General features: G+C 59.6%; 4 protein-coding genes across 5 annotated transcripts; 3 read left to right on the forward strand and 1 right to left on the reverse strand.

The window, feature by feature from the left end:
* The first annotated feature begins 83 nt into the window (after positions 1 to 83).
* Positions 84 to 6,348, forward strand: TMEM132A (transmembrane protein 132A). The gene is given in 16 exon segments (XM_036384956.2): positions 84 to 284; positions 287 to 350; positions 1,192 to 1,400; positions 1,475 to 2,044; positions 2,121 to 2,193; positions 2,196 to 2,475; positions 2,899 to 3,057; positions 3,133 to 3,325; positions 3,396 to 3,539; positions 3,613 to 3,798; positions 3,800 to 3,816; positions 4,052 to 4,328; positions 4,528 to 4,719; positions 4,796 to 4,882; positions 4,884 to 5,162; positions 5,164 to 6,348. Coding segments are annotated over 16 exon segments (3,639 nt in total). The 3' UTR covers positions 5,872 to 6,348.
* Positions 6,349 to 7,283: 935 nt separating this feature from the next.
* CD6 (CD6 molecule) lies at positions 7,284 to 11,101 on the forward strand. The gene is made up of 12 exons (XM_036384792.1): positions 7,284 to 7,338; positions 8,520 to 8,570; positions 8,660 to 8,968; positions 9,037 to 9,336; positions 9,424 to 9,495; positions 9,593 to 9,730; positions 9,828 to 9,950; positions 10,035 to 10,130; positions 10,221 to 10,316; positions 10,396 to 10,503; positions 10,757 to 10,912; positions 10,994 to 11,101. Exons 1-12 carry the CDS (start codon positions 7,284 to 7,286, stop codon positions 11,089 to 11,091), a joined length of 1,602 nt encoding a protein of 533 aa, XP_036240685.1. The 3' UTR covers positions 11,092 to 11,101.
* Positions 11,102 to 13,777: 2,676 nt separating this feature from the next.
* On the forward strand, positions 13,778 to 18,518 carry CD5 (CD5 molecule). Its single transcript, XM_054515262.1, has 10 exons — positions 13,778 to 13,823; positions 14,360 to 14,398; positions 14,659 to 14,940; positions 15,021 to 15,083; positions 15,202 to 15,501; positions 16,622 to 16,909; positions 17,081 to 17,212; positions 17,599 to 17,652; positions 17,906 to 18,010; positions 18,089 to 18,518. Exons 1-10 carry the CDS (start codon positions 13,778 to 13,780, stop codon positions 18,172 to 18,174), a joined length of 1,395 nt encoding a protein of 464 aa, XP_054371237.1. The 3' UTR covers positions 18,175 to 18,518.
* A 277-nt stretch (positions 18,519 to 18,795) lies between these two features.
* Positions 18,796 to 22,271, reverse strand: VPS37C (VPS37C subunit of ESCRT-I). 2 transcript variants are annotated; one of them, XM_036385092.1, is made up of 6 exons: positions 22,228 to 22,271; positions 21,813 to 21,929; positions 21,109 to 21,210; positions 20,869 to 21,040; positions 20,558 to 20,640; positions 18,796 to 20,300 (listed from the first exon to the last, which is right to left on the reverse strand). In XM_036385092.1, exons 3-6 carry the CDS (start codon positions 21,199 to 21,201, stop codon positions 19,584 to 19,586), a joined length of 1,065 nt encoding a protein of 354 aa, XP_036240985.1. In that variant the 5' UTR covers positions 21,202 to 21,210; positions 21,813 to 21,929; positions 22,228 to 22,271; the 3' UTR covers positions 18,796 to 19,583. The 2 variants fall into 2 exon arrangements, with proteins under 2 accessions (XP_036240985.1, XP_036240984.1); XM_036385091.2 differs by having other exon boundaries at positions 21,109 to 21,213.
* Positions 22,272 to 24,256: the final 1,985 nt, after the last annotated feature.

Here is a 24,256-nt window from a genome sequence, read left to right on the forward strand (position 1 = left end):
GGGGAGCAGTGCTGGGAATGGGGAGCAGGAGGGGGAGCAGGGCTGGGAATGGGGAGTGGGATGGGAATGGGGAGTGGGATGGGATGTGGCTCGGGCTGTGGAGCAGGACCCGGAGCACCGGGCACGGCCGGGCTTTAGGACCCGGCGGGACGAGGCGGCGCCGGTGCCGGTCCCGCCCCGGCCCCATTGTCTCGGCGCGGGGGCGGAGGGACGGGAGGCACCGGCGGAGCGACAGGAGGCACCGGCGGCACCGGCACCGGCGGCACCGGCGCACGGACCGAGCCCCCCGCCGGCCATGGCCTCGGCGCCCTGGCTGGCGCTGCTGGCCGCCGCCCTGCTCTGCGCCCCGGGTAAGTGGGAACGGCAACGGGAAAGGCATCGGGAACGGCAGCTGGCACCGGGAACGGCACCGGGCACCGATTCCGACCCCGCTCCGCACCCCTCCCGCCGTCCTGCTGATCCGCTCCCGCGTGGACCCGCAACCCGGGTCGATTCTCCCCTTTCCCCACGTTCGGGTCCCTCCGTTCCGCCGGGATCCAGGGAGCCGGGGCGACCTCACCCCCTCCTCCTTCTTCCCCGCGTTCCCCGGGATCCGCGTCCCCCATTCCGCGGGGATCCGTGCCCCTTCCACCGCCTGGGATCCCGAGGTGGTCACCCGAGGAACGTGGACCCGCGGGGATCTCGAGGGGGGAATCACCTCCCAATCCCCACGGGAACCCGCCGCCCGAGGGACTCCCCTTCCCCCCGGATCCCGGGATCTGCCTGGCCTCTCTCCCCGCACGCCTGATCCCTTAGGTGGGATCAATTCCCGGCCGCGAGGAAGCCCAGCCCGGGCATCCAGGTGGGATCTGCTCCCTGTGATGAGGGATCCCTTTGATCAGGGCACCATGAGCCTGTATCCCACCCTGCAGGACACGGTTCCAACCCTCTCCCCAGTGGGGAATGCATTCCCACGGGGAACAACCAGGACTGGGGGAACCGAGTGGCCCCCCAGTCCTGATGCAGGGATGGGATAACCCCGGGATGGGATAACCCCGGGATGGGGCAGCCATGGCAGGGTGACCTCAGAATGTGGTGGCCCAGGCAAGGGGTCACCCCGTGTGCTGCCACAAAGGTGGGCACAAAGACCCCAGCTGCACACCCTATTCCCGCTGTGTCCCTGCGGGATGTGACACATCCTTGTCCCTGCAGTGAGGGGTGACGGGGAGCCCCCGGATCCCGTGTTCCTGCCAGCAGAGCTGGAGGTCCTTGGGGTGCCTGAGTCCTACCGTCTGCAGAGGGTGGATCAGGACGTGGCCCCCAACTCTTCCCTGCACACCCGCTCCGAGACATTCCTGCTGCTCCGTGCTGGATCCCAGCCCCTGTTCCAGGCCACCTACCCCCCGTTCAGCATCCGCCAGGTAACCGAGGGTCCTGTGTCCCTGGGCCACACCAGGGTGTCCCAGCCCCCACCACCATCCTGGTGTCCTTACAGGAGGTGTCCATGGAGAGCTCCCCCGGCTCAGCAGCTTGGGCCATCCGTGCTGTGTCCCTGGAGAGCTCTGTGTCCCCTGCTGAGCCCGTGGCCCGTGTCCTCTTCCATCTGCATGGGCCTGACTGGATGCCTGGGAAGCAGGACCATGCCGGGGCCCGGAATCATCCCAAGGACTGGGACCATCCTGGGCTCTGGGATCACCTTGAAGTCCGGGACCACCCTGGGGGTCAGGGTCATCCCAGGGACTGGGATCATCCCAGGGAGCAGGACCACCCTGGGGTCTGGGATCACCCCAGGAACTGGGATCACCCTGGGGATCGTGACCACCCCAGGGACCAGGACCACCCTGAGCAGCAGGACCACCATGGAGTCCGGGATCACCCCAAAGACCGGCACCACCCTGGGATCCATGATCACCCCAAGTACTGGGACCACCTCAAGGACCGGGACCACCCTGGGAACTGGGATTCTTCAAGGGATTGGGATCACTCCAGAGCTCGGGATCTCCCCTGTGTCACCCTCCACGCTCACCACCGCGGCCGGATGGCCCGGGGGACATGTCACCTGCAGGTCAGTGCCACCCTGGGGACCCTGGGGACCCACAGCTCCCCCCCAGCCTAATCCCAGGACCCCCTCTCCCCTGCAGGCCCCACTGGGCGTGTGTGTGGTGGAGCTGGAGATCCCTCCACGCTGGTTCTCCCTGGGATCCCTCCATTCCCACGGAGCCGCCGGCGAGATTCCGACCCCGTGGAGCCTCCGGAGCGCCCAGAGCCGGCTGAGCTGCACTACAGCGTGGGGGAGTGCGGGGGTCGGGAGCGGGAGGCTCCCAGATTCCTGGCAATGCTGGAGCTGCGGGCAGGAGAGCCGGAGCGGCGGCAGGAGGCGCGGCTGGACGAGAAGGTGCTGCTGCGTGTCCCCAATGTCCCCCTGCGGCCCGGGCAGCGCTTCACGGCCACCATCGCCCTGCGCCACAACTTCACTGCCGACAGCCTGACGCTGAGGTGAGAGCAGGGACAATGGGGACACTATGGGACACTGCGTGACACTATGTGAAAGTGTGTGACAGTGTGTGGCTGTGAGTGACACACTGTGACAGTGAGCGACACTGTGTGACAGTTTGTGACATTGTGTGGCAATGTGTGGCAGTATGTGAACATCTGATACCATGTGCACTGTGTGACATTGTGTGACAGTGTGACTGTGACACTGTGTGACACCATCGGATACTGTGTGACATTGTGTGACAGTGAGCGACACTGTGTGACACTGTGTGACAGCTGTGTGACAGCGAGTGACACCGAGTGATTGCGGGTGACTCTGTGGGACACCGTCTGACACTGTGTGACACTGTTTAACACTGTGTGACATTTTGGGGCTTTGTGTGACACCAGCTGACCCTGTGTGACACCATGTGCCCCACACAGGATCAAGGCCAAGAAGGGCCTGCAGGTGGTCTCCGCCCGTCCCACAGTTCCCAGTACCTGGAGCGTGCACCTGGAGCGTTCCCGTGGTCCCAAGCATTCCACAGCCGTGGTGACGTGCCGGCGGCTCGGGGACATCCCTGCCATCCCTGACAGCTCCAGGTAGGGAATATCAGAATCCCCCATCCCAGTGGGAATTATGGGTTGTTCCACCCTGATCCCGGTGTGGTGCTGCAGGGTGTCCGAGCCAGCTGAGTTCCTGCACCTGGATGTGGCTGTGGAAAACGGGACAGGGGGGCTGGCGCCGGCGCGGCCCCTCACGTGGCAGGTGGAGTATCCTGGCCAGGATCCTGAGGCGCAGAAGGACAAACTGGTCTGGGAAATCCAGGTGTCGGAGCGGGATGTCCGTGCCCTCGTCCCACTGGTGCAGGTGGGTGTCCCCATCCCATTCCAGCCCTCCATCCCGCGGGAAGCGCCCCCTCATCCCGCTGTGCTTCCAGGAGCTGGAGATCCTGAACACGGCGCCGCTGACCGGGGTCCCCCGCGTTATCCCGGTCAAACTGGTGGCTGTGGAAGCAGGGGGTGGAGTGTCCGAGCTCACGGATCCTGTCAGATGCGAATCCGCTGACAAGCAGGTGCTGCAGGTGAGTGCTGCTATCCCCTCGTTATCCCGCCTCACCCTGGGACATTCCCATGGAATTCCACGTGCTCTTGCAGGTGTCGGATTCCTGCGACCTGGTGTTCGTGGGAGGCAAGGAGAGCCGAGGGGCGCGGGGGGCCCGCGTGGATTTCTGGGTGCGCCGGCTGCGGGCAGAGCTGAGCTTTTCCGTCTGGGCTCCGCTGCTCCCGCTCCGTGTCCAGCTGGGAGATCCCATCCTGGAGCAGCTCCGGGGCTGGAAACTGCCCTGGGGGGCCTGACAGGTGAGGCCTACAGAATGGGATGGTGGGAAAGGGGGGAGATGGGAATGGGGCTGGGACCTGATGTGTGGGGATGCATCAGTGAGCCCCCAACAGCTCCTCTGTCCGGGGATTCTTGTCACTCAGTTGTGGATTCCCAGTCTCCCTGTCTTGCAATCCTTGTTCCCTTGTCCTTGGGGAACGCCTTGTCACCCCATCCTGGGACTCTTGTCACCCTGTCCTTGTCCCTTGTCCCCAGTGCCGTGGTGGAGTCCGAGGACCTCGCAGAGGAGCCGGAGCGGCGGGCGCGGGGCTGCCGGCCCCAGTTCCAGCGCACAGGGCTCCGTGTCCTGGCACACTTTGTGGCCCACCCCCTGGATGGTGGCCGTCACCTGTCCTACCTGCCCGGCCCCGAGTGGCTCCTGGATGTCACCCATCTGGTGGCTGCCCGGACCCGTGTCCAGGACCCCCGCGTGGCCTCGCTGGAAGCGGGGGCTGTGGTGGTGGGCCGGGAGCCTGGAGTCACCTCCGTGGAGGTAAACGGGGGCTGTTTGTGGGATCCTGGGAAGATTTGGGGTGTGGGAAGATTGCAGGGATGGAGCTGGGGGGCTGGAAATGAATCCCAGTGGGAGCTGGGCAGGATACAGGGAGGGAGGGAACGGAGGGGCTGGCACAGGATGGGAAGAGGAAGCAGGGGGTGTGAGGAATGTTGGGGGACTCACAAGGTGCTTCCAGGTGCGGTCCCCGCTCTCCGACTCCATCCTGGGGGAGCAGACGCTGGTGGTTTCTGAGGAGAAGGTGACGGTGACAGAGCTCCGTGCCCAGGTGGTGGCTGGGCTCTCCTTGTCCCTGCGGACACAGTCGGATCATCCTGGTGTGGTCACCGCCACCGTCCTGGGGACACCCACGCTACGGGCCCTCAAGCAGGTGAGACGGGTGGGGGGTGACCCCAGCCTCCTAGGTGTCCCCCAAACCTCTGCCATCCCGCTTGTCATCCTGCCAGGAAGCGACCCTGTCCATCTGGCTGTCCTTCTCTGACCACACGCTGGCCCCGCTGGAGCTCTACGGGTGGCACGACGTGGCCTTGACCTGTGACGTCCCTCGACCGTGCCGTCGCCACTGTCAGGGGGTCCCCTGGGGTCCCCGCTGCCCACCCGTGGGTGGTGGCCGAGGGGCCGGGCCGGGGGGCCCTGCTCCAGCTCAGCCTGCACCCCCCGGATCTGTGCCGGCGTGGTCGGCACCGTGCGGCTGCCCTGGCCACTGGCACGGCCTGGCTCGAGGTGGGGGTCCCCTCTCCCGGGAGCCCCCGGCCCTTCCCGCGGGCCGAGGGCGCCATGTCCGGGGAAGCGGTGACCGTGGGACAGAGGGACCCCTGCGGGCGTGGGGCCAGCGGCCACCAAGCTCCAGGGGTCTTCCTCGGAGGAGAACGAGGAGGAAGGCTATGGACGCAACCGTGCCAGCAATGAAGAGGAAGAGGAAGAGGAGGAGGAGGAGATGGTGAAGGCTCCGGAGCGGGTGACTGACCTGGAAATCGGGATGTACGTGCTCCTGGGAGTCTTCTGCCTCGCCATCTTCATCTTCCTCGTCAACTGCATCTTCTTCGTGCTCCGCTACCAGCAGAAGGAGCTGCCCGAGCCGGGCGGGGCCCCCTCGGCCCCACAGCCCCACAACTGGGTCTGGCTGGGCACCGACCAGGAGGAGCTGAGCCGGCAGCTGGATCGGCAGCAGCTGGATCGGCCGCAGCCGGATCGCCGGCAGCCGGAACCCCCGGCATCCCCGGGCCCGCCCTGCGGCTGCGGGGGCCCCCCGGGCTCCGGCGAGGACGGGGCTCCCCCCGGCTCCCCGGCCCCGCCGTCCCGCAAGGAGGGGTCGGCTCCAGGGGGCGGCCGCAGGAAGCGGGTGGAGTTTGTCACCTTTGGGCCCTCCCGTGTCCCCGAGGAGCCCCCCCCGGCCGCCCCCCACGTCCAGTCTATCCTGGTGGCCAGCGAGGACGACATCCGCTGGGTGTGCGAGGACATGGGGCTGCGGGATCCCGAGGAGCTCCGGAGCTACATGGAGAGGATCCGCGGCAGCTCCTGACCCCGAGGGGGCGACTCCCGGACCCCCCAATTCCCGGGCAAACCAGTAAGGGCCTGACCTCCTCCCTGTGCCGTGCTGGGGGGACACCGACCCCCCTTCCCAGCGGGATGGGCCGGGGACCACTGGTGGCCTCCTGGGACCACCCCGAGGTGCCCACAGAGGGTGAGGGGGGGTCTCCCAGCCCTATCCATATGGGGGCTGGGTCCCGGCGGCAGCGGGGAGGAATTCGGGATGCTCTTACTGCTTTGGGTCTCATTGCGACATGGTGTTCATAGTGGTGATGATGATGGTGGTGATGATTCCTGTGGTCTGATCCCGGGGAGGATCCTGTATCCCCCCCACCTTCACCCCGGCCACGCATCCGTTTTGTACACATTTTTTATCGGGAACGCCCGGGAAGGGGCTGCCAGGGGCTGGTATTTATGGAAAATTTTTAATTCTGACGTTGTTACAAAAATAAAGTATTTAAAAAAACAATTGGGATTCTCCTCTGTGCCGTCCCTTGTGATCCTGACACCGGGTCCCACCCTGCCCCCATGGCAGTGCCAGGCTCCTGGGAATGGGCACATGCCCTTGACCTTGGCTCCACGTGGGAGCTGGTCACGGGACTGGATCCAGGGCTGGGCCTGGCTCTGGCCCAGCTGGGGTCACCTTGGGATAAGGGATCTCCTTCCTCCCTCTCCTGCCATCTTCCTCCTCCACCTTTCCAACCCCAACACCAGCCGGGTACGGCATGTCCCCGACATTCCCAAGTGTTCCCTCAGCCCCTCCCTATATTAGTGGCCACAGGGATTCTCACTCTTCCAGCTTCCCAGTAAGTCCCAGCAATTCCAAGACACCCTTGATAACAGCAGGAGATCCCCCATCCCGTCACCCTGCTCCCAGCTTCCCCAAACTTCCCAAAACCATTGATCCCACAGTGGAGATCAATGTCTCCTGGGATGCCCCACCTCCCATCCGTGGAAATTCCAGCCTTACCCCTCACCTAATATTCCTGGAGGGTTCTGGGGTGATCCTACATGTGCTGGAAGATGCTCAGGATGTGGAGCTGCAGGTAACATTGACTCCAAAAAACAGGGAGAAGAGGGGAATTCCTGGCTGGAATTCCAGCCATCTGGTGGATGGCTCCACCAGATCTGTGTCCCCCGGGCTGGGAGCACCAGACCATGAGGCTCCCGTGCCCTGGAGGGTCTCTGGGGTCCCCAAAACTCTGTTTCCTCCCTGCCAGGGCAGGATGGAGCCACCCCATCACCTCCTCCACCCCAGAGCACTGAGTCGGCTTCCTGCCCACCGCCACAGTCCCGGAGCTGCCGGAGCGCGGGGGCACGGCCAAGCCACGTCCCCAGGCTGCTGAGAGAGGGACCCCCCAAATCCCAGAGCCCTGAATTCCATGGGGCTGCCCCGCTGATGGCATGGGGGGGCTCTGCCTGCTCTTGGTGGCTCTTTCTGCCGCGGCACCTGCACAAGGTACGTCACTGTCCCCATCCTGGCCCTTGCTGTCGCTCTCTTGGCACCTTGGGGTGGTGGAGCCACAGATTTGGGGGTGGGGGACCTGCCACCCCCCTGGGATGGGGAGCACTGGGGGTCCTGGGGGCTCCCCAGCAGGCGGGTCAGTGGTGGAGGATGCTGCCCCTCAACACGCTCAGAGGGAAAGGGATCCCCTGAAAGGATGTCCTAAGGCTTGGGGATTCTCCTAAGGGTTAAGGTCCCCTTGGATCCCCCCAAAAGCACCCTGGGAACCCCTAGAAGAGGACCCTAAGCCCCTAAAGGTGCTCTCGGAGCCATCCCACCTACAATCCCTTTGGGAACAGGGCGACACTCAGGGCCTGAAGCCCATCCTGTCTCTCATGTACCCCCTGGATGGTTTGGGGATGTGATGCCACCTGTCCTCCCCACCCTGGCAGGATTTGGAATTGTTTGGCTGCCAAAATGTCTGCCAGGAGCTGCTTCAAGGCCTCCAATTGATGAGGAAACGGCCCCCCATCACCCCATTTCCGCCCTTGTCACGCCTCCATCCCCACCTGGAGCAGCTCATTCCCACCTTCTCCCCTCATCCCAGGCCTTTTCCTTGAACATTTTAACTCAAATCCACACTGCACCAGTTCTGGTGGCTCTTCCCAGGATTCCCACCCACAGCAGCCCCTTGGATGCCTCACTTCTGGGGCTGAATCCTTCCCCCTGGAGGAGCCAAATGGGGCATTTTTAGGGATAACTGGATCATCCACTCACCTGTGGCTCTGGAATGGGTGTAGGCAGGTGGGTACGGACAGATCCAGCCCCTCTGTGTCTGCAGGGATGAACCGGAAGGCGGGAACAACACAGATGCAGGATGACATCCCAAATTTCAGCTCTTCCACCGCTGAGTCGTGTCCCAGTATTCCCATATTTAAGGCCAAATTCTCCCAGCAGATCCCACACCAGGATTTAGCCTTGAGAAACATCCTGGGGCACACAGGGATTGATTTTTGGGATGCAGCAGCTCCGTGACCACTTTGCCAGAGCCCGGGGGGATTCCCACTGTGCCACTCACAGCTGGGAGAATCCTCTTGCCCACATTTTGGTGGGTTTGGGATGCACCCCACCGAACTGGGAATGCTGGGGGGCTCAGGTCCTCATCCCTCTGTCCTTTCTCCCCACAGTCCCCACAGAAACAACAGAATCGCCCAACACTCCAGCAGGGAACACCTCGGTGACTCCAGGTGAGTGTGGGAGGGTGAGGGACATCCCTACACCCACTTTTCGGGATTCTGGGACAACGCCAGTTCACCCTTCCCGGTGCATCTGCCAGGTCCCAGAGCGCTGCGGCTGGTGGGTGGCCGGAGCCGCTGCGAGGGCCGTGTGGAGCTGGAGCAGGAGGGGACATGGGGGACGGTGTGTGACGACGGCTGGGACATTTCTGACGCCGACGTCGTGTGCCGCCAGCTGCGGTGCGGCCGCGCCGTGAGAGCCCCCGGCAACGCCACCTTCGGCCGCGGGCGCGGCCCCATCCTCCGGGATGAGGTGCAATGCCAGGGACACGAGCGGGACCTCTGGGAATGCCCAGCCATGCTGGAGCACGACTGCAGCCACAAGGAGGACGCCGGTGTGGTTTGCTCAGGTGGGTTTGGAACATTCCAGAGCTGGGGATGCGGATTGCGCATCCTCACCTCTGCGCTCTTCCCGCAGAGCACCAGGAGTGGCGGCTCTCCGGAGGCCGGGATGGGTGTGCCGGCAGGGTGGAGGTGTTTTTCCGAGGCACTTGGAGCACGGTGTGTAACAGCACCTGGTACGACACGGAGGCCACGGTGCTGTGCCGGACGCTGGGATGCGGGGATGTGCTCCAGCGGCCGGCCTTCACACACACGCTCCCCGGGAAGATGACGTACATGTGCGGGAGCCTGCAGCCCTCGCTGGCGCAGTGCCACTGGACCTTCAACAAATCCGCTCCCTGTTACCAGTCAGGGGCTGCCGGGGTCATCTGCAACGGTACCGCATCCTTCCCGATGGGATTTGAGGCACGGCCTGGGTCCGGCTCTCTCCCAAGCATCCCATTTCTGTTCCCGCTCTTCCCAGGCTCCCAGGGTTTGGAGACTCCAACGCCCACAGTGGCTGAGGTGACGCCCAGGAATGTCAGTGTCCTGCAGGGTGAGTGTCGGAGCCCTCGGCCATTCCCTGGGATCAGGGTAAAATTCCCAGGAGGTAAGAGTCACGTGGGATGAGCTGTGTCCGTTCTCTGTCCCAGCCGAGGAGGGGACCCCGACCCTGGGGACACCACCAGTGGACAGTCCCCTCTTTGTCCTGTGCCTGGTGCTGGCCGCGCTGCTCCTGCTCTCCGTGCTGGCCTTTTCCACTGCCCTGCTGAGGCTGAGGAAGAGGAGTGGTAAGGAATTCTGGATCCGGACATGGAATTGGGACACAATCCCGACTTTCTGGGCTCAGCTCAGCCATAGAGTGGGTGCATCTCCTTGTCCCCACAGCCATGTCCTCCTTGGGAATACCCATGCCAGTCCTGGTGACCCACAGCTCCCAGAGCCCCAACGCACCCTCCGGGATCCCCAACGACTACAGGGAGACTCCCACCAGCCTTCCCAAAGGATCAGGTGGGTCTGGCAGGTCCCCCCAGGGGCGGTGGGGCCAGAGGTGCCAGCTGGTGACAGATGCCACATCCCCTTGTCACCCCCCAGACGGTCTGGTCAAAGCCATTTCCAAGGATTCTGATTCTGACTCGGAATATTATGAGTTCAGCAGCAAGCCTCCCATCGCCCTGTCCACCTTCTACAGTGAGCATCCCACTTCCTCTGGGATCCCTGATGCCCTGTCCCGGGATCCCTGTCACCCAGGATGTTCCCACCCCTCTGCCCTTCCCACAGACTCCCTGCGCCGGCATCCCAGGGAGGATCTTCTCCCTCTGAGACCCAGCCAGGACAAGATGGAGTCATTCCCTGAGGATGGTATGACACAAGGGGGTCTATCCCATGGATGGAAGGGTGGCCATGCCCTTTTCCAGTATCTTTGTTCCCACATTTTATGCCCTTGTTCCCACAGAGCCGGCCAGGCCGGGCCCCCCACTCCGCAGCTCCTCCAGCTCATCCTCATCCATGGAGCCCTATTGGAATGGCAGCATTCCCCCCCCTGCCCATGGCTACGGCACAGGTGGGAAGTGTGGGAGCAGGGATGGGAGCAGGGATGGGGAGACCCCAAGGATGGGAAAAAGGGACGCAGAGACCACGGGGATGGGGAAGGAATGGGGGTTCAGGGACCCCAAGCAGAGGAGCAGGGATGGGAGCAGGGACAGAGGGACCCCAAGGATGGGAAGATGGATGGGTTCAGCCTCAGTGAGGAAATAGGACCCCATGGAGTGGGAGAAGGGCTGGACAGTGCCAGTCCGTGACTCTGCTCCTCCCAGCTCCCCCGGCAGCGCCCACCCCAGCGCCCTCCCAGCCCTGGGCACCTGCAGCTCCGGCAGATCCCGATCCCGACGGCAGCTCCAGCACCTCCTCAGGCGAGTGGTACGAGAACGTGCAGGAGAGGGAGCCCCCTGGAAATCCCTCCTCACATCCAGGTGAGGATCCTGCGCTGGAGGTGGGGCACACACGGAGTTCCAGGCATTCCCAAATCCTCCTGATGGGCTCTGTCTCTGCAGCCTGGTCAGATCCATCCTATCCTTCGGGGGAACACGGGGAGGATCCCGACTTTTCCGAGGGCAGCGACTACGACGACATCCAGGACTCTGCCTACTGAGCCTGTCCCACCACTCCAGAGGCCAAATCTCCTGGAATTCTCTGGCTTTCTCCTCCAGAATTCTCCAGCCATTTCCTCTGTGCTGCCATTAAAAGCTTTTCCCACCGTGTCCCTTGTCCATAGGGGTGCCACCAGCCCCACAGCGAGGCTGGGCCACCAAGTGCTCCCACTTGTCCACCAAGTGCTCCCACTTGTCCCACTGGCACAAAGATGGCCAAATATCCCACTCCCAGCCCACAGGAGCAGGGAAGGGGGCTGCAGGGCCCTGACCCAGCTCCATAGCACCAGGGGTGAAAATTAAACTGCAGGAAGGGCAGACATGGAAGTCCCATGTGTCCCCCCAGAGCTTGCCTACACCCTTCTGGACAGTCCCCATCCCGGGAACATACTGTCCATAAATCCAGTCCAGGAAGGCTCCAGGGATGCTGGAAGGGAAGCCACTGAGGTGCCACCCCAAACCCACTGGATGGTGCCCTATGAAGGTGGGATACAGCCCCCAAATCCTTCAGCACCTCCCAGTCCATCCATATCCCAGCAGGAAGCTGGAGCCAAGCAGCTTCCTGGAGCCAAGCACCATCCCAGCTTGGGATTTGGGGTGTTCCCAGCTGGGAGGGGGCACAGCACCCACCCATCACCCCGGGACTGGGACCCCTCTACCCCTTCCCTGCTGTCCATCCCATTCCAAGCCAGCTGCTCCCACCCCGGGCCCTGTCATCGGATTTCTGCCTCCCCGGGGAGGAGGTCGGGGTTCAGCTGCACCCCAAGTGGAAAATGTGGGCCCCCCCCACATCCTCCAGCTGGTTGCTGAGCGAGAGGCCCCGCACAAAGGAGCCGCAACAACGGAGGAAATCCCAAAATAGCAGCAAAACCCCGACAAAGGGCACGGGCGAGGCGCGGGCTGCAAGCGGAGCGGGCACGGGGCGGGCACGGGGCGGGCACGGGGGGTGCCCCAGCCCTGCTCCTGCTCCGGGTGCCAGGGGGGCTGGGAGGGAGGTGGTGATGCTGGGATCGCTGGGATTGTGGCATGGACAAGCCTGGAGGGATCCATGAATTGCGGGGCATCCTGATGCCCTGGAGGGGTCCCAAAATTCAGGGGTGTGGATGCGCTGGGCGGGATCCCGATGTGCAGAGGGGTAGCAGCGTCCTGAGGGTGCTGATTCCCGGTAGGGCGCCAATTCCCTGGGGATAACAAAGCCCTGGAAGGTACCAAAGCCCTGGGGATACCAACATCCTGGGGGCACCAGTTCCCTGGGGATACCAACATCCTGGGAGCACCAGTTCCCTGGGGATACCAGTGCCCTTGGAGCGTGACAGCCCAGCCAAGGTGTCACCTCCATCCCCACACAGCCACATCACTGCCAACCGTTCCTCCGAGCTGCTCCCGCCCAGAAAATCCCCCTTTTCCTCATCATTATGATCCCAGCAGTGTGCCGACAGCCGACAAGCCCCTTCCCGCTCGCTCCAAAGGCAGCTCCTGCTTTTTGAAAGGCTCCTCACGGCTGGCAGCGTTGTCAGCACTTCCCAGCGCCCCCCAGACTGCCCCCGGGAAGGGATTCCAATCATCCCGAGCTGCCGCGGCATGCTCAGGATGCTGAGCTGACTCGCAGTGCCCGAGGCAAGGCAGATGCTCGATCAGAAGCCAAATCCTACCCTGGGATCTCATGGCCTCCAGAGGCTGCCACGGCTCTGAGGGAAGGGCTGGGCCCCAAGCACCCCATATCCATGGGGGTCACACACCTCTGGATAGCACAGAATCCTGGGATGTTTGAGGTGAATCCCAAATTTCAGGTTGATTTTGAGGGATTGCAGCTTGCAGACTCTCCACTGAATCGTGAGAGCAGGCCTGGGAATTGCACCCCTTTTCCAGGGAATTTTCAAAGCCAAATTGGGTGGTGGGCAGACCCAGGACCCCCATGTGAGATAATCCAACGGGGCCTGCTCCCACCAGGATCAGCAGAACCGCTGGGATAAGTGGGATGGGAATGAGTGCTGGATACAGGGAGCACCCAGATGCTGAGATCCTACTCCAGGGCTGGGGACTGGAGCATCCAGGGATGCTGGAGCAGGATGGGATGGGAAGTTCCATCCATCTCTCCTTCCAGCAGGAATACCACGGAGTCAATGGAAACCAGCTGCCTCATTAGCATGCCTGACCTGGATTCAGAGCATTTAATTAGGGCACAATCAATTAACGCCTCTGTCCTGGCCAGGTCCAGCACCACTGGTGCTCCATGTGCCCTTGCAGGGGTGTAGGGTGTCCCTGGAATGCCAGAACCTGGAATGTGCCTGGATAAAACCTTCCCCTGTCCCATTCCTGGGGGTAATCACAGGGTTTTAGGGGATGCCAAGGGCATCAACTCCTTTGTAACCCTGGGGGGCTCGGGGACCCCAAAATCTCCCTTGGAACTGGATATATTCACTACCTCCCTTTCCCAGAGCTGCAGAGACCCGGGGATTTGGTGGGGGCTGAACCCCACACGCTTCTCACCCCTTTCCTCTCGTGCTTGGCGGGACCCAGGGAGGCAACAGAGTCTTCAAACGGGCCCAGAGGTGACGTCAAAAAACCACAGAGGGAGGAAAAACAGCCGGTTCCTGTCCGGGCCCCCTCCCTCGCCTGCTCCGGGCTGGGCAGCGGAGGCGGCGGAGCCCCCGGAGCCTCCCGTGCCCCCATGGCACCAGCGAGCCCATGGCAACCCGGCTGCCCATCCTGTGCCTCCTGCTGGGAATGTGGGGTGAGTATCAGGCACCCTGACCTCGGCGCACCGCTCAGATCTCGGGGCAGAGCCCCCCCGGTTTTCCCGCTCCGGGCGGGATCGGCACCTTGAGCGAGCCACAGTTTGGGGCTTGGGGTGAGGAGTGCCCTGGTGACCCCCCAAACCCCACCCAGCTCACCCTGGGGGTCCCCAGGGTCCCAAGATTGAGCCAATGGTGCTGAGGGCAGCCAGGTATCCCCACATCTTCATTCCCTGACAGCTCCCGCCCTTCCCTCCGTCTTCATGGCACCATTCCCGAACATTCCACCCAGGAGCAAGGCTAATTAGCGGCAATTTGCAGGGCCCTCGTCTTTTCTCAGCCCTAAAAACCCCCCAGCAGACAGATGGGGAGGCAGCAAATCGCCTTTCTCTCCCTAAAATCCCAGTTTTCCCACAAAATCCCCCTTTTCCTCAAAATAACCATGAATGGGGTGAGCAGCAGAGGCGCTGTCCCAAACTCGGGGTCCGCAGGGTGGGATGCAGGATTGACACCCCATTTCCGCTCTTTCTCGCAGCCATCCCGGACCATGGAGGAGCCACCCAGATCCGTGGAGGTGAGAATTTGGGAGCAGCCCTTTGGGAATGCCTCCACAGCTCCGTGAGCATGGCGGATGCTGGAGTTGCATCATCCGGAAGCAGCGTCGTGGGGTCCCAGCTCAGGCCCCCACATTCCTTCGACCCCTCCATGCTCCCATTCCTTGTGCTGCTTCCCAAGGCCCCCACCAGGGGCTTTTCCATCATTCCCAGGGTGAAAACCCTCTGGGAAGGGAAGGAAAGCCCCTAATGATGGCATTTTCCTGGTGTTTTCCCACAGAATCCATCCTGAGACTCACCAGAGGTGGCTGCCGCTGCACTGGGATACTGGAGGTGAAGAGGGAAAACCAATGGAGACCGATTTGCAGGGAGAGTGTGAGCATGGAAGACCTGGGTTGGATCTGCCAGTGGCTGGAGTGCGGCCCCCCGACCTCTGAGCCCTTGGAGCTCATCATTCCCAGTGGGAAAGGGCCACAGAGTCAGCCCAGGAGGTGCATTTCCCCACCTGAATGCCAATGGGAGCTGGAAAACTGCACAGAGCACGTCATTGTTGCCTGTGGAGGTGAGCCTGGATCCCCAGCCCAGCCACCTCAATCCCTAGGGATCATCCATGCCCACGTGGCCCCTCTCTTCTCATTCCAGAGCCAGTGAAAACCACTCCCAAGCCCCCACCGGCACCCCCGACCACCACCCCAGAGCCCACGGGTAAGCACCTCATCCCAAGGAATCCATAGCCTCAAATTTGGGAACTTCCCGCTAAATAATGGGAAAATTGCCATCCCAATCCATAACACTTCCCCTTCCACCCCCAATCCCTCTCCAGGACCCCCAAGGCTGCGGCTGGTGGACGGGAATTTCAGCTGCTCCGGCTTCCTGGAGCTGCACAAGCAGGGGCTGTGGGGGGCCGTGGCGAGCATCCCGCACTCCTGGACACATCTGGTCACCCTGATCTGCCAGGAATTGCGCTGTGGCACTGCTGGGAGCAGCCACGGCGAGCCGGACCCAGGGATCCACCTGCCGGTGCGGTGGGAGGCGGTGGATTCCTGCGGGAGCCGTTCCCTGCTGGACTGCTTCAACAGGAGCAGCGCCCGGGGGAAAACGCCCGCCTTCATCACCTGCTCAGGTGAGAACGGTCCTGGAGCACCCGTCATTTCCTGCTCCTCCGGTGGGATACCCCGGGGGGATTTTGGGGCCCGGAACAGAGAAACAGCCCCATCCCAGCCTGCCCCATGGGCCCCATCCACCCACTCCTGCTCTTCCTCTCTGGGGTGCGAAGGCAAAACAGGAAATCTCAGTTCCCGGCATTGCCGAGCACGGCAGTTCCGAGGAGGATGAGCCCTGGAGGGAGGGCAGCCATGGCAGCATCCCAAATTCCAGCTGGGGGTGGGGAACACTGGCAGGCACCAGGCTGTAGGCAGCTCCCTGAGGAACTTGCATGCCTCGGGCATTTCCCTGAGCACCTTCCAGCCTTGGGCATCTCCATGCTCCCATCATCTCCCTGCCTCAGGCAATGCCCTGGATATCTTCCCTGCCACAGGCATATCCCTTCTTTTCCATGAGCCTCTTCCCTACTACAGGCATGTCCCTGCCAGAGCATCTTTCCCTTGCCATGAGCATCTCCCAGCCACAGGCCTCTCCCCGTCATTTTCCATGAGTGTTTCCCTGGAAATCAGCTCGGTGCCAGCTCCGTGGCACAGAGAGCCAAACCATGAAGCTCGGAGCAGGCTCCTTGTGGGTCCTGCCATCTGCCCCAGCTTGGAATCCCGTGGGATTTGGGGGCTTAACGGGCTGTGACAGCTGGCAGAGCCGGCTCCATGCTGCATTTCCCATGAGAAGAGTTCAAAGCCCTTCCATGCCTGGCTCTGGTTTGGTTCAGTCCCTGTGGCATGAGGGGAGATGCTGGGATCATCCTTGTGCCAGGAGCTGGTGCTGGGAGGAGGAGGAGCATGTGCCAGCAGCATCCCTGTCGATATCATCTCTGTCTGCCTGTGGGTCCAACTCCTCTCTCCCTGTGGTTCTGGCTCTTCTTCCCACAGGTCTGACCCATCTCCATGGATCTGACTCCCTTCTCCTTGTAGCTCTGACCCCACTCCCTGGATCTGACCCCTGTCTTCCCATGGGTCTGATCCCCCTGTATCCATGTATCTGCTCCCTCTCCTCATGGATTTCACCCCTCCCCACGGGTCTGACCCCTCCCTGTGGATCCAACCCCTCTCCCTGTGGATGTGCTCTTTCTCCCACAGAATCCCAGCCGCGGGCCCTGCGGAGGCTGGCAGCCGGTCCCACTCCGTGCGAAGGGGACATCCAGGTGTTCCATGCGGGACAGTGGTGGGATCTGTGTGAATCCAGAGCAGCACAGCGAGACAGGCGGGGCCAGCAGATCTGCCGGGAGCTGGGCTGCGGGAATCTCACCTCCAGCATGGAAATCCGGGAGCCTCCCTCGACGGGAGTCACCTGTGGGCTTGAACCCCTGCACCTCTGCCAGCCCAAACCTGGGAATATCCGGAGCTGCTCCCGGACCAGAGTTGTGTGTAAGCCACGTGATCCGGGCTGGGAGCTGGAATTCCCACTCCTATGGAACGGGCAGGGATGGGGGGGACCAAGTCCACGTGGGATGTGGGTTCCTGGCGGGGTAATGGATATTCACATCTCAGCACCAACCTCCAGCTGGACACATCCAGTGACATCTGTGCTCTTTCCAGGTCAGGATTCAAAGCCGCTTCCCACTGGAACATCTGCTGGAACCGTCGTGAGCATCTGCCTGGCCCTGCTGCTTTTCCTCATCCTTTTCCTGATCTGTGGCCCTCCTGCCTATCGGAAGCTGATGAAGAGAAGTAGGGGACAACCTCGGGATCCTCATCCTTCTTTTCTTCCTTCTCCCGCTCCACCATCCCCACGTGCTGGCTCAGGGCTGGCAGCTCCATGGATGCTTCCCTAAACTCCTTGGGGGGGGGGGATTTGGCTGCTCTGCCTGACAGATCCCCCTGTCCCATTATCCCCAGACCTGCCCCATTGTCCCCAAGCCTGTTCCACATGGAGTGTGGGAGCGGGAAGAGGGATTAAGCTCCAAGCAGGCACAAAAGAGCAGGTGGAGGATCCTGGGGGGGGATTATTGGGAAGGGGGGGATTATTGGGGATGACATATGGGGGTGGCGGGGGGGAAGCAGCTGGAGGAAGGATCGGGAAGATCCTTGGAGACACAATTCCCCCTCTCTCTCAGTTTCCAAGAAGAAGCAGCGCCAGTGGATCGGCCCCACGGGACTCAACCAGACGGGTGAGGGGCAGCTCGCTGGAGAGCTGGGAATGGGGTTTGGAGCTCCTGGGGATGGATCTGGGGTCTGAGTGGGCTGTTCCCCCTTGGATCCTGGCACAAGGGCCCTGGATCTCGCTTCCTTTTGGAATATAACTCACCCAGGAGATGTGGGCCTGGAGCAGGGACCTGTTTTACTCAGCCCCTTCCCGGGTGGGTTTGCTCCCTCCAAGCTGCAGTTCCAACCCCAAAATCCCAATCCTGCTGTCTTCTCCAGTATCTTTCCACCGCTCCAGCACCACTCCGAGGCCTCGGGGACAGGGAGGGGACAATGACTATGCTCAGCCTCCCAAAAAGAGCTCCCAGCTCTCCGCTTACCCAGGTAAGTGCTGGAAGTGGCTCCTTCCCGTTCCTTTCCCATGGATGTGCATCCAGTGAGGTGTATCCATGCTCTCCACAGCTCTGGAAGCAGCATGCCGGCGTTCCAACCTTCCGGATAACTCCTCAGACAGTGACTATGACCTGCACTCTGCCCGCAGGGTGTGATTCCCTGCTTCCCAAAGAAGCTAATCCCACCTCCCACCTCAGCTTTGGGGGCATCCCAGCATTCCAGCACCCTTCCAGAAGCCTTCTTCAATTCAGCACACTTCCCAGCCTCCTCATGGGAGAAAAGGAGGGTTTTGGGTTTTTTGTAAGCTATTTATAGGAATTTAAGAGGTAGGGGGTGCAAGGAGCCCTTTGGAATAGTGGGATCACCAGCTTCTCCAAACCAGGATAAAGAGCTGGGACGATGGATAAAGGATAGGGATGCAAGGGTGGGAATACTGAGAATGAGACTGAGATATTTAATAACAAATACTTGTAATAAAATTGGGGTTTTGTACTAATTACACCTTGTCCTCTTCCTTCCACTATCCCAGTGTGACTCCAAACCCTCAGTAGGAGGGAAAAGTGGGACAGGGAAACTCCTTTTTCCCTGGTTTTTATCCCAGGGATAAATGCAAGAAAAGCAGGAATTGCAGCAGGCTTGAAGATGGTTCTGGGAGGGCGTGAAAGATTTTAGCGATGGGATCCAAAGGAAGTTGGATGCCAGGAAAGGATAAAGGGATCAATTCTTATCCGGATGTTCCATTGTTTCCCAAAGTAACCAGGGCCACGACTCCAGAGTGCAATTAATTCATCCACTTTTATTACTCTAATTAATCCCAGGGATGGAATTACTTCCATCAATCCCTCATCCTAGTCCATTAGTAACCATTCCTTATAAATAACTTAAAGGGATACAGGCAGGATTTGAAGGATAAAGTGCTGAGCAAAGCAAATCCCGTTTCCATCGTTTGTCATTCCCTCCGTTTCCAAGTGTTTCCTGAGAAGGGAGATGTGAGGAGCCCGAAAAACCACACGGGAGGTCGGGAATACTGGAGGCTGCCCAGGCCCAGGTGGGAATCACCAACTCCCACTGACAGCCCTGGAATGGTTTGGGTGAAAAGGGATCTTAGGGATCAGCCACTTCCAACCCCTTTCCACTTGCTCCAAGCCCTGTCCAACCTTGCCTCAGATATTTCCAGGGATGGAGCTGCCATGACTTCCCTAGGAAATCTATTCCAGGGTCTCATCACCATCACAGGGAAGAATTTCTTCCCAAAATCCCACCTAAACCCACCCTTTGACAGGGTAAAACCATTCCCCGTTATCCCATCACTCCAAGTCTTTGTCCAGTTCTTTTGGAGCCCCTCTAGGCACTGGAAGGTGCTCCAAGGTTTCCCTGGAGGTTTCTCCTCTTCGGATTTCTGCTGGTCTGGCTCTGCCTCTCGCTCCGACCTCCAGAGCCGTTACTTATCCCATGTAATTCCTTTGCACCGACGGATCCAGGAGCAACACTCTGGAATCCCTCCTCTTCCTCAGTCCCAAAAAAAAGGAGGAATCAGCACAGGATGCTCCTCAGAAGTCCTGGATTAGTATCCAGGCCAGGTAGGACGCTGAGGGTTTGGAGGTGGGGGGTATCCAAAGGGTGGGGGAGGCCCGGGATAGGGAGCCTGTGTTGGGATCGGGAAATTCGGGAGAGGGGGCTGAGTGGGGTACGGACACTGCGGTCTCCCTGGTCCAGGTGGGATGTAGGGAGAGTATCCTGGTCTGGCAGGGGGAGGAGAGGGTTGGGGAGCAGGATAGGGCAAGGGCTGTGGTGGGCCCCGGGATGGAGACCAGGAAAAGCCTCCCGAGGTGGATTTGGGATACCCTGGTGCAGAGTCAGCAGCGGAAGCTGCTGGATATCCGGGAGCTGGAGCAAGAGGGTAGGGAAAGGAGGTCTGGGAGCTGGGCTGGGAGGAAGCCACGTGTCCCACAGCGACCGGGGATCCCGGGAAAGGGGCAGGAGGAAGCGCTCCGTGGGCAGTGGGGCCAGGAGGGAGGGTCGGAGCCGGGCTGTAGGGCAGAGGGAAGGCCGGAGATCCTGATGGGAAGGGTTTTGGTGGATCTGTGGGAATGTGAGGAGGAGGAGGAAGAGGAGGCTGAGAGTCCCTGGTGCGCTCCTGAGATCCTTCCGACTTCCTCACGATCTCCTGCAGCTTTTCCACTCGGACCCGGCGCAGGTGGGACAACTTCCTCATCCCCGAAAACTGCTCCAGGAATGTCTCCAGGGGCACTTCCCCCTCCAGGAATTTCTCAGCCATTTTCTGCAAGAGAGGAACAGCCTCGGGCTCATTCCTGCATCCCACCACTCCAGCCCTGCATCCCTCTGCTCCTCTTCCCTAAAATCCTGATTTAGGTCTCTCCCAGCCACATCCCACACACAAACAAGGATGGATCCAGTTCTTTGGAGAAAACCCAGCAGACTCCAAAGATAATCCATTACTGTAGGGACTGGGTTTAATTGTAAGTCTTCTGAGGATGAATCACTGGAATTTCCAATGGATTTAAGGCCTAAACTCACCTCAGACTCCTCTTCAATCTTCTGGCTTTCCACCTGGAGGAGATCCAGCAACGTCTGAGGCTGCAGCGCTGCCGAGAATTTCTCTGTGAGAAACAAGGGGGGAAAGAAAAACCAAGGAAAAATCACTATCACAAAACAGAAACCGGGGAAAAACCAGCAAAGAACCCACAGGAAAGGGCTTGGGAACTGCTGATGGAAGGAGGGAAACCTGAGAGGAATAACATCCTCGATCTCTCCAGCTGCTGGAAAAAAGAGGGATATCAGTTTTCCAGGAAGCAGAATCCTTCCTGGGCAAAGATGCCAGTGCTCACCCAGCTTTTCCTTCTGCTCCCTGCACCTCCCAGCCAGCTCCTGCAGCTCCTGGTATTTCTTGGAGAGGTCACTGCGCCCCATCTCCAGCGGTGCCTGGAATTTCAGGTTCTGCTCGGCCAAGCTCCGGTTGGCAGCCAGGGCCATCTCCCTTTCCAGCTGGAGCTCCTGGACCTATGGAATTTGGATTGGTGAGCACAGGAAGGGGACAAGGACACCCCAGGGCCACCTCCTGCACAAACCTCCTGGGATTCCAAAGCCAAGCGCTCGATCTCCTGGGAATCCTCCTGCAGCTCCCGCAGCTCCTCCACTGTCCGGTTCCTCAGCGTATCCATCCTCCCAGACTGCTGGAACATGGAAAAAGAGGCAAATCAATTCCCAAATTCAACTGGGAATAGGTTTCCAGCTGAAATCCAGGGTGGTTAAAGCCCCTGGAGCAGCTGCACTGGGTTCTGTTAACTGAGAGGGAGAAACAACATTCCCACGAACTCCTGCTTGGGAAAAGACTTTTCCCCCTTTCCTGAGCTTATCTGGATAGAATTTTGCATGTCCCAGGGTGTTTTGTCAAGGAAAAATCCACCCACAGCCCCAACTTGCAAATTCCAGCTGGATGTCTCCATCCCACTCCAGAATCCACCTCATTTCAGTCTCCATCCCATCTCACCAAGGAAATTGAGATCTGACCATGGGAAATTGATATCCCACCATGCCCACAGGGCTGGGAAGCACCTCAGGGACCATCTCATTCCACCTTCCTGCCATAGAATTCAGTGAAATTAACAAAAAGATCAGGGAAATTATGGACGTCCTGCACCATATCCATGATTTACCCCAAGCATTCCCAGCTGTCTGATATGTTTAGCAAGTATCCCGTGTGTGGTGTAAATTCAAGAGGTGGGACGGAATAATGTGGGAATGTCCTAAAAACCAACGAAACACAACACACCTGCGCTGTCCTATTCGCTCCAAGTTCTTCTATCTCTCATCCCAAGGATATTACACCGGAAATGCCGCAACAGCCACGCTGAGGCTCAGGGTTGCCAAACCCACGATCCAGACGAACCTATCCGAGGGAAAAACTGGGAATTAAATCCCGCCCTGCAGGTGTAAGGCAGAAACCACCTGATTTGGGTTTTTTAGGGGCGTATTAGCGAACTTTCATGGAGTTTAAGAAGGAGAAGAGGGAACGGAGGGAGTGGGAAAGCTTGGGGTGGGGTCTGGGAAGCATCCACAGGCGCTCAGGAAACTGGACGCAAAGGGCTGCCCACTTGCGGGGCTGCAGCGAACTCCGTGGCGGGAGCAGCGCCATTATCCCCGTTATCCCGCCGTTATTTCCATTCCCGGCCCTCTCCCGGACTCACCAAAGCCCCACCGCGACCCTCCGGCCGCCGCCGCTTCCGGCTTCCGGAGCAAACCGGAAGTGGGCGGAGCCACGCGGAGGGGCGGGAGGTGTGCCCCCCCCCGGGCGTGAGGGGGGTGGTTCCGCCCAGCGCCGCCATGTTGGGGGGGGGCAGGAGCACGGATCAATTTAATGGCATTTTTTAATCAATAATCGCTCTTTGGCTACCCGCGGGGCTCTCCCTGAGCTGTAGCTGCTCTAGGAATTATATCCTTCGTGTTTCCGGGGTGTAAGGGGTTCAGGAAGAGCTGGAGAGAGGTTTTAGAGAAGGGCGTGGAGCGATAGGGAAAGGGGAAAGGCTTCGCATGGCCACAGGGCGGGTTTAAGTTGGAGATCGGGAATATTTCCTTCCCTGTGAGGGTTGCGAAGCGAGATGCCCAGAGAAGCTACAGTTGCTTCATACCTGGAAGTGTCCGAGGCCAGGTTGGAAGTGGTTTAAGAAGCACATACAGACCTCGGCAATATCCCAAAAATTCATAAAATTTCGGGTTCTTCCAGCTGGATCAAAGCAAATTCCTCTGGAATACCTGGTTAGCTCCTCCTCGCATGACACAGGAATATTCCTGAGAAAGCTCCAGTCCCATCATCCTCTCCACAAACCCAAATTTTCCAAAATATGCTTGGAAAATGCTCCACTTTTCCACCTGTAACTCCACATTCCCAAAACCCAAGCAAGGATGAGGCAGGGGAAGAGCTCCATGATTTCTGCTCCTTTGGGAGACTTTGGAAGTCTGGGCAAGGTCACCCAGCTGTTCCAGAAGTGCTGGGATCTGGGAAAGGCACCTCTGACCCCATCACCTGAGAGTTGTTGTGGAACAAATGGGAGTCATATGATCCCAAATAATTCTGGGTAAATCAAGGACAATTTGTTCCAAGCGTGGCTGATAACAGGTCAAACCCCCAGTGCCATGGGAAAGAAAAGGGACTTGACTTGCCAAAGGGAAAAAACATTTTCCAGGCTTCTTTTGGAACAGTTTCCACAGACCTGGAAAAGCTGGAAAATGCTTAATTAACATTTTATATTAAAACATAAGGTTTGAGGAGAGGGGAAAATTGTGTTTGGATTTGCACAGAAGAAATGGAAAAATACCCATTTGAAAGTGTTATCCAGAAATAAATCTGGGATAAACAGGTGGGTTTGGAAGGATATTTCCAGTAGCTACTTATTAATATCCTTAATTTCCACAAAAGATGGTTCCACATGTTTTTTTCCCTTGGATGATATCTTAATCCCAGCCAAAATCATCCACAGCAGGTAGGAAAAGGTGACCTGAAGTCAGAAAAGAACCCTGAGGTCCTGTTCTGCCAAATTCCATTCCCACAAGGATCAGCCAACATCCCTGGGCTTCCTTGATAAGTTAATCAAATATTTTTAATCCAATCCTGGAAACTTGACACCTCAGGAGCGTCAGATTTCCCTCCTTTCATCTGACAGCTCCGATAAAGCACCCGTGTGATAAAAGCCTTGAGGGAAGGGACAAGAAAAACTGGGAACAGGGCCTGGAAAAGTTGACTTCATGAATCCATTTCCAAGAAAAGCTCTGTCTCCATAAGGGGAATTTTTTGGGAGGCTGCAGAGATAAAATTAAGGAAGTTTTGTCAGAACGAGTTTTGATGTCCCAAAAGCCTGAAAATCCCCGTTTGTTCCAGAGGGTGATTCCCATGAACGTTAAATTCATCCCAAGGGGTGTTTCCACATCAAAAATTACATTAAAAATCTGGATTGTCCGGGTAAAAGCCTAAATTCTGGGAGGGTTTTATTGCCCGGGAATCCTCACCCAGCCCCGGCTGCATCAACCGGGAGGGAAAGCTTCCAGATCCATCTTTCCAGCTGGGGGTTTTTGGGATCTCGGCATGCTGTGGTGCCCTCTGGTGCCAAGGAAAGCTGTGACAGGGAGGCCACCTGCTCCCATCCACAGAGCTCCCAAGCACCGCGATGGATTATTCCAGGATCCAGCATCTCATGCCCTCCATTTCCCTACCAAGGTTGG

This window comes from Molothrus ater, chromosome 6 (genome assembly GCF_012460135.2).
Source record: "Molothrus ater isolate BHLD 08-10-18 breed brown headed cowbird chromosome 6, BPBGC_Mater_1.1, whole genome shotgun sequence".
In the NCBI taxonomy this organism is placed as follows: Eukaryota; Metazoa; Chordata; class Aves; order Passeriformes; family Icteridae; genus Molothrus; species Molothrus ater.

What these genes read in the sequence shown, in the direction of transcription:
- CD6 (XM_036384792.1), top strand. Translation starts at nt 7,284, where the DNA reads ATGGGGGGGCTCTGCCTGCTCTTGGTGGCTCTTTCTGCCGCGGCACCT. An exon ending in CAGCCTTCCCAAAGGATCAG is followed by an intron (nt 9,951 to 10,034) that starts GTGGGTCTGGCA and finishes GTCACCCCCCAG; the next exon opens with ACGGTCTGGTCAAAGCCATT. An exon ending in CGCCCTGTCCACCTTCTACA is followed by an intron (nt 10,131 to 10,220) that starts GTGAGCATCCCA and finishes CCCTTCCCACAG; the next exon opens with ACTCCCTGCGCCGGCATCCC.
- CD5 (XM_054515262.1), top strand. Translation starts at nt 13,778, where the DNA reads ATGGCAACCCGGCTGCCCATCCTGTGCCTCCTGCTGGGAATGTGGG. An exon ending in CCTCCTGCTGGGAATGTGGG is followed by an intron (nt 13,824 to 14,359) that starts GTGAGTATCAGG and finishes TCTTTCTCGCAG; the next exon opens with CCATCCCGGACCATGGAGGA. An exon ending in CGTCATTGTTGCCTGTGGAG is followed by an intron (nt 14,941 to 15,020) that starts GTGAGCCTGGAT and finishes TTCTCATTCCAG; the next exon opens with AGCCAGTGAAAACCACTCCC.
- VPS37C (XM_036385092.1), bottom strand. Translation starts at nt 21,201, where the DNA reads ATGGATACGCTGAGGAACCGGACAGTGGAGGAGCTGCGGGAGCTGCAG. An exon ending in GGAGCAGAAGGAAAAGCTGG is followed by an intron (nt 20,641 to 20,868) that starts GTGAGCACTGGC and finishes TGTTTCTCACAG; the next exon opens with AGAAATTCTCGGCAGCGCTG. An exon ending in AGATTGAAGAGGAGTCTGAG is followed by an intron (nt 20,301 to 20,557) that starts GTGAGTTTAGGC and finishes CCTCTCTTGCAG; the next exon opens with AAAATGGCTGAGAAATTCCT.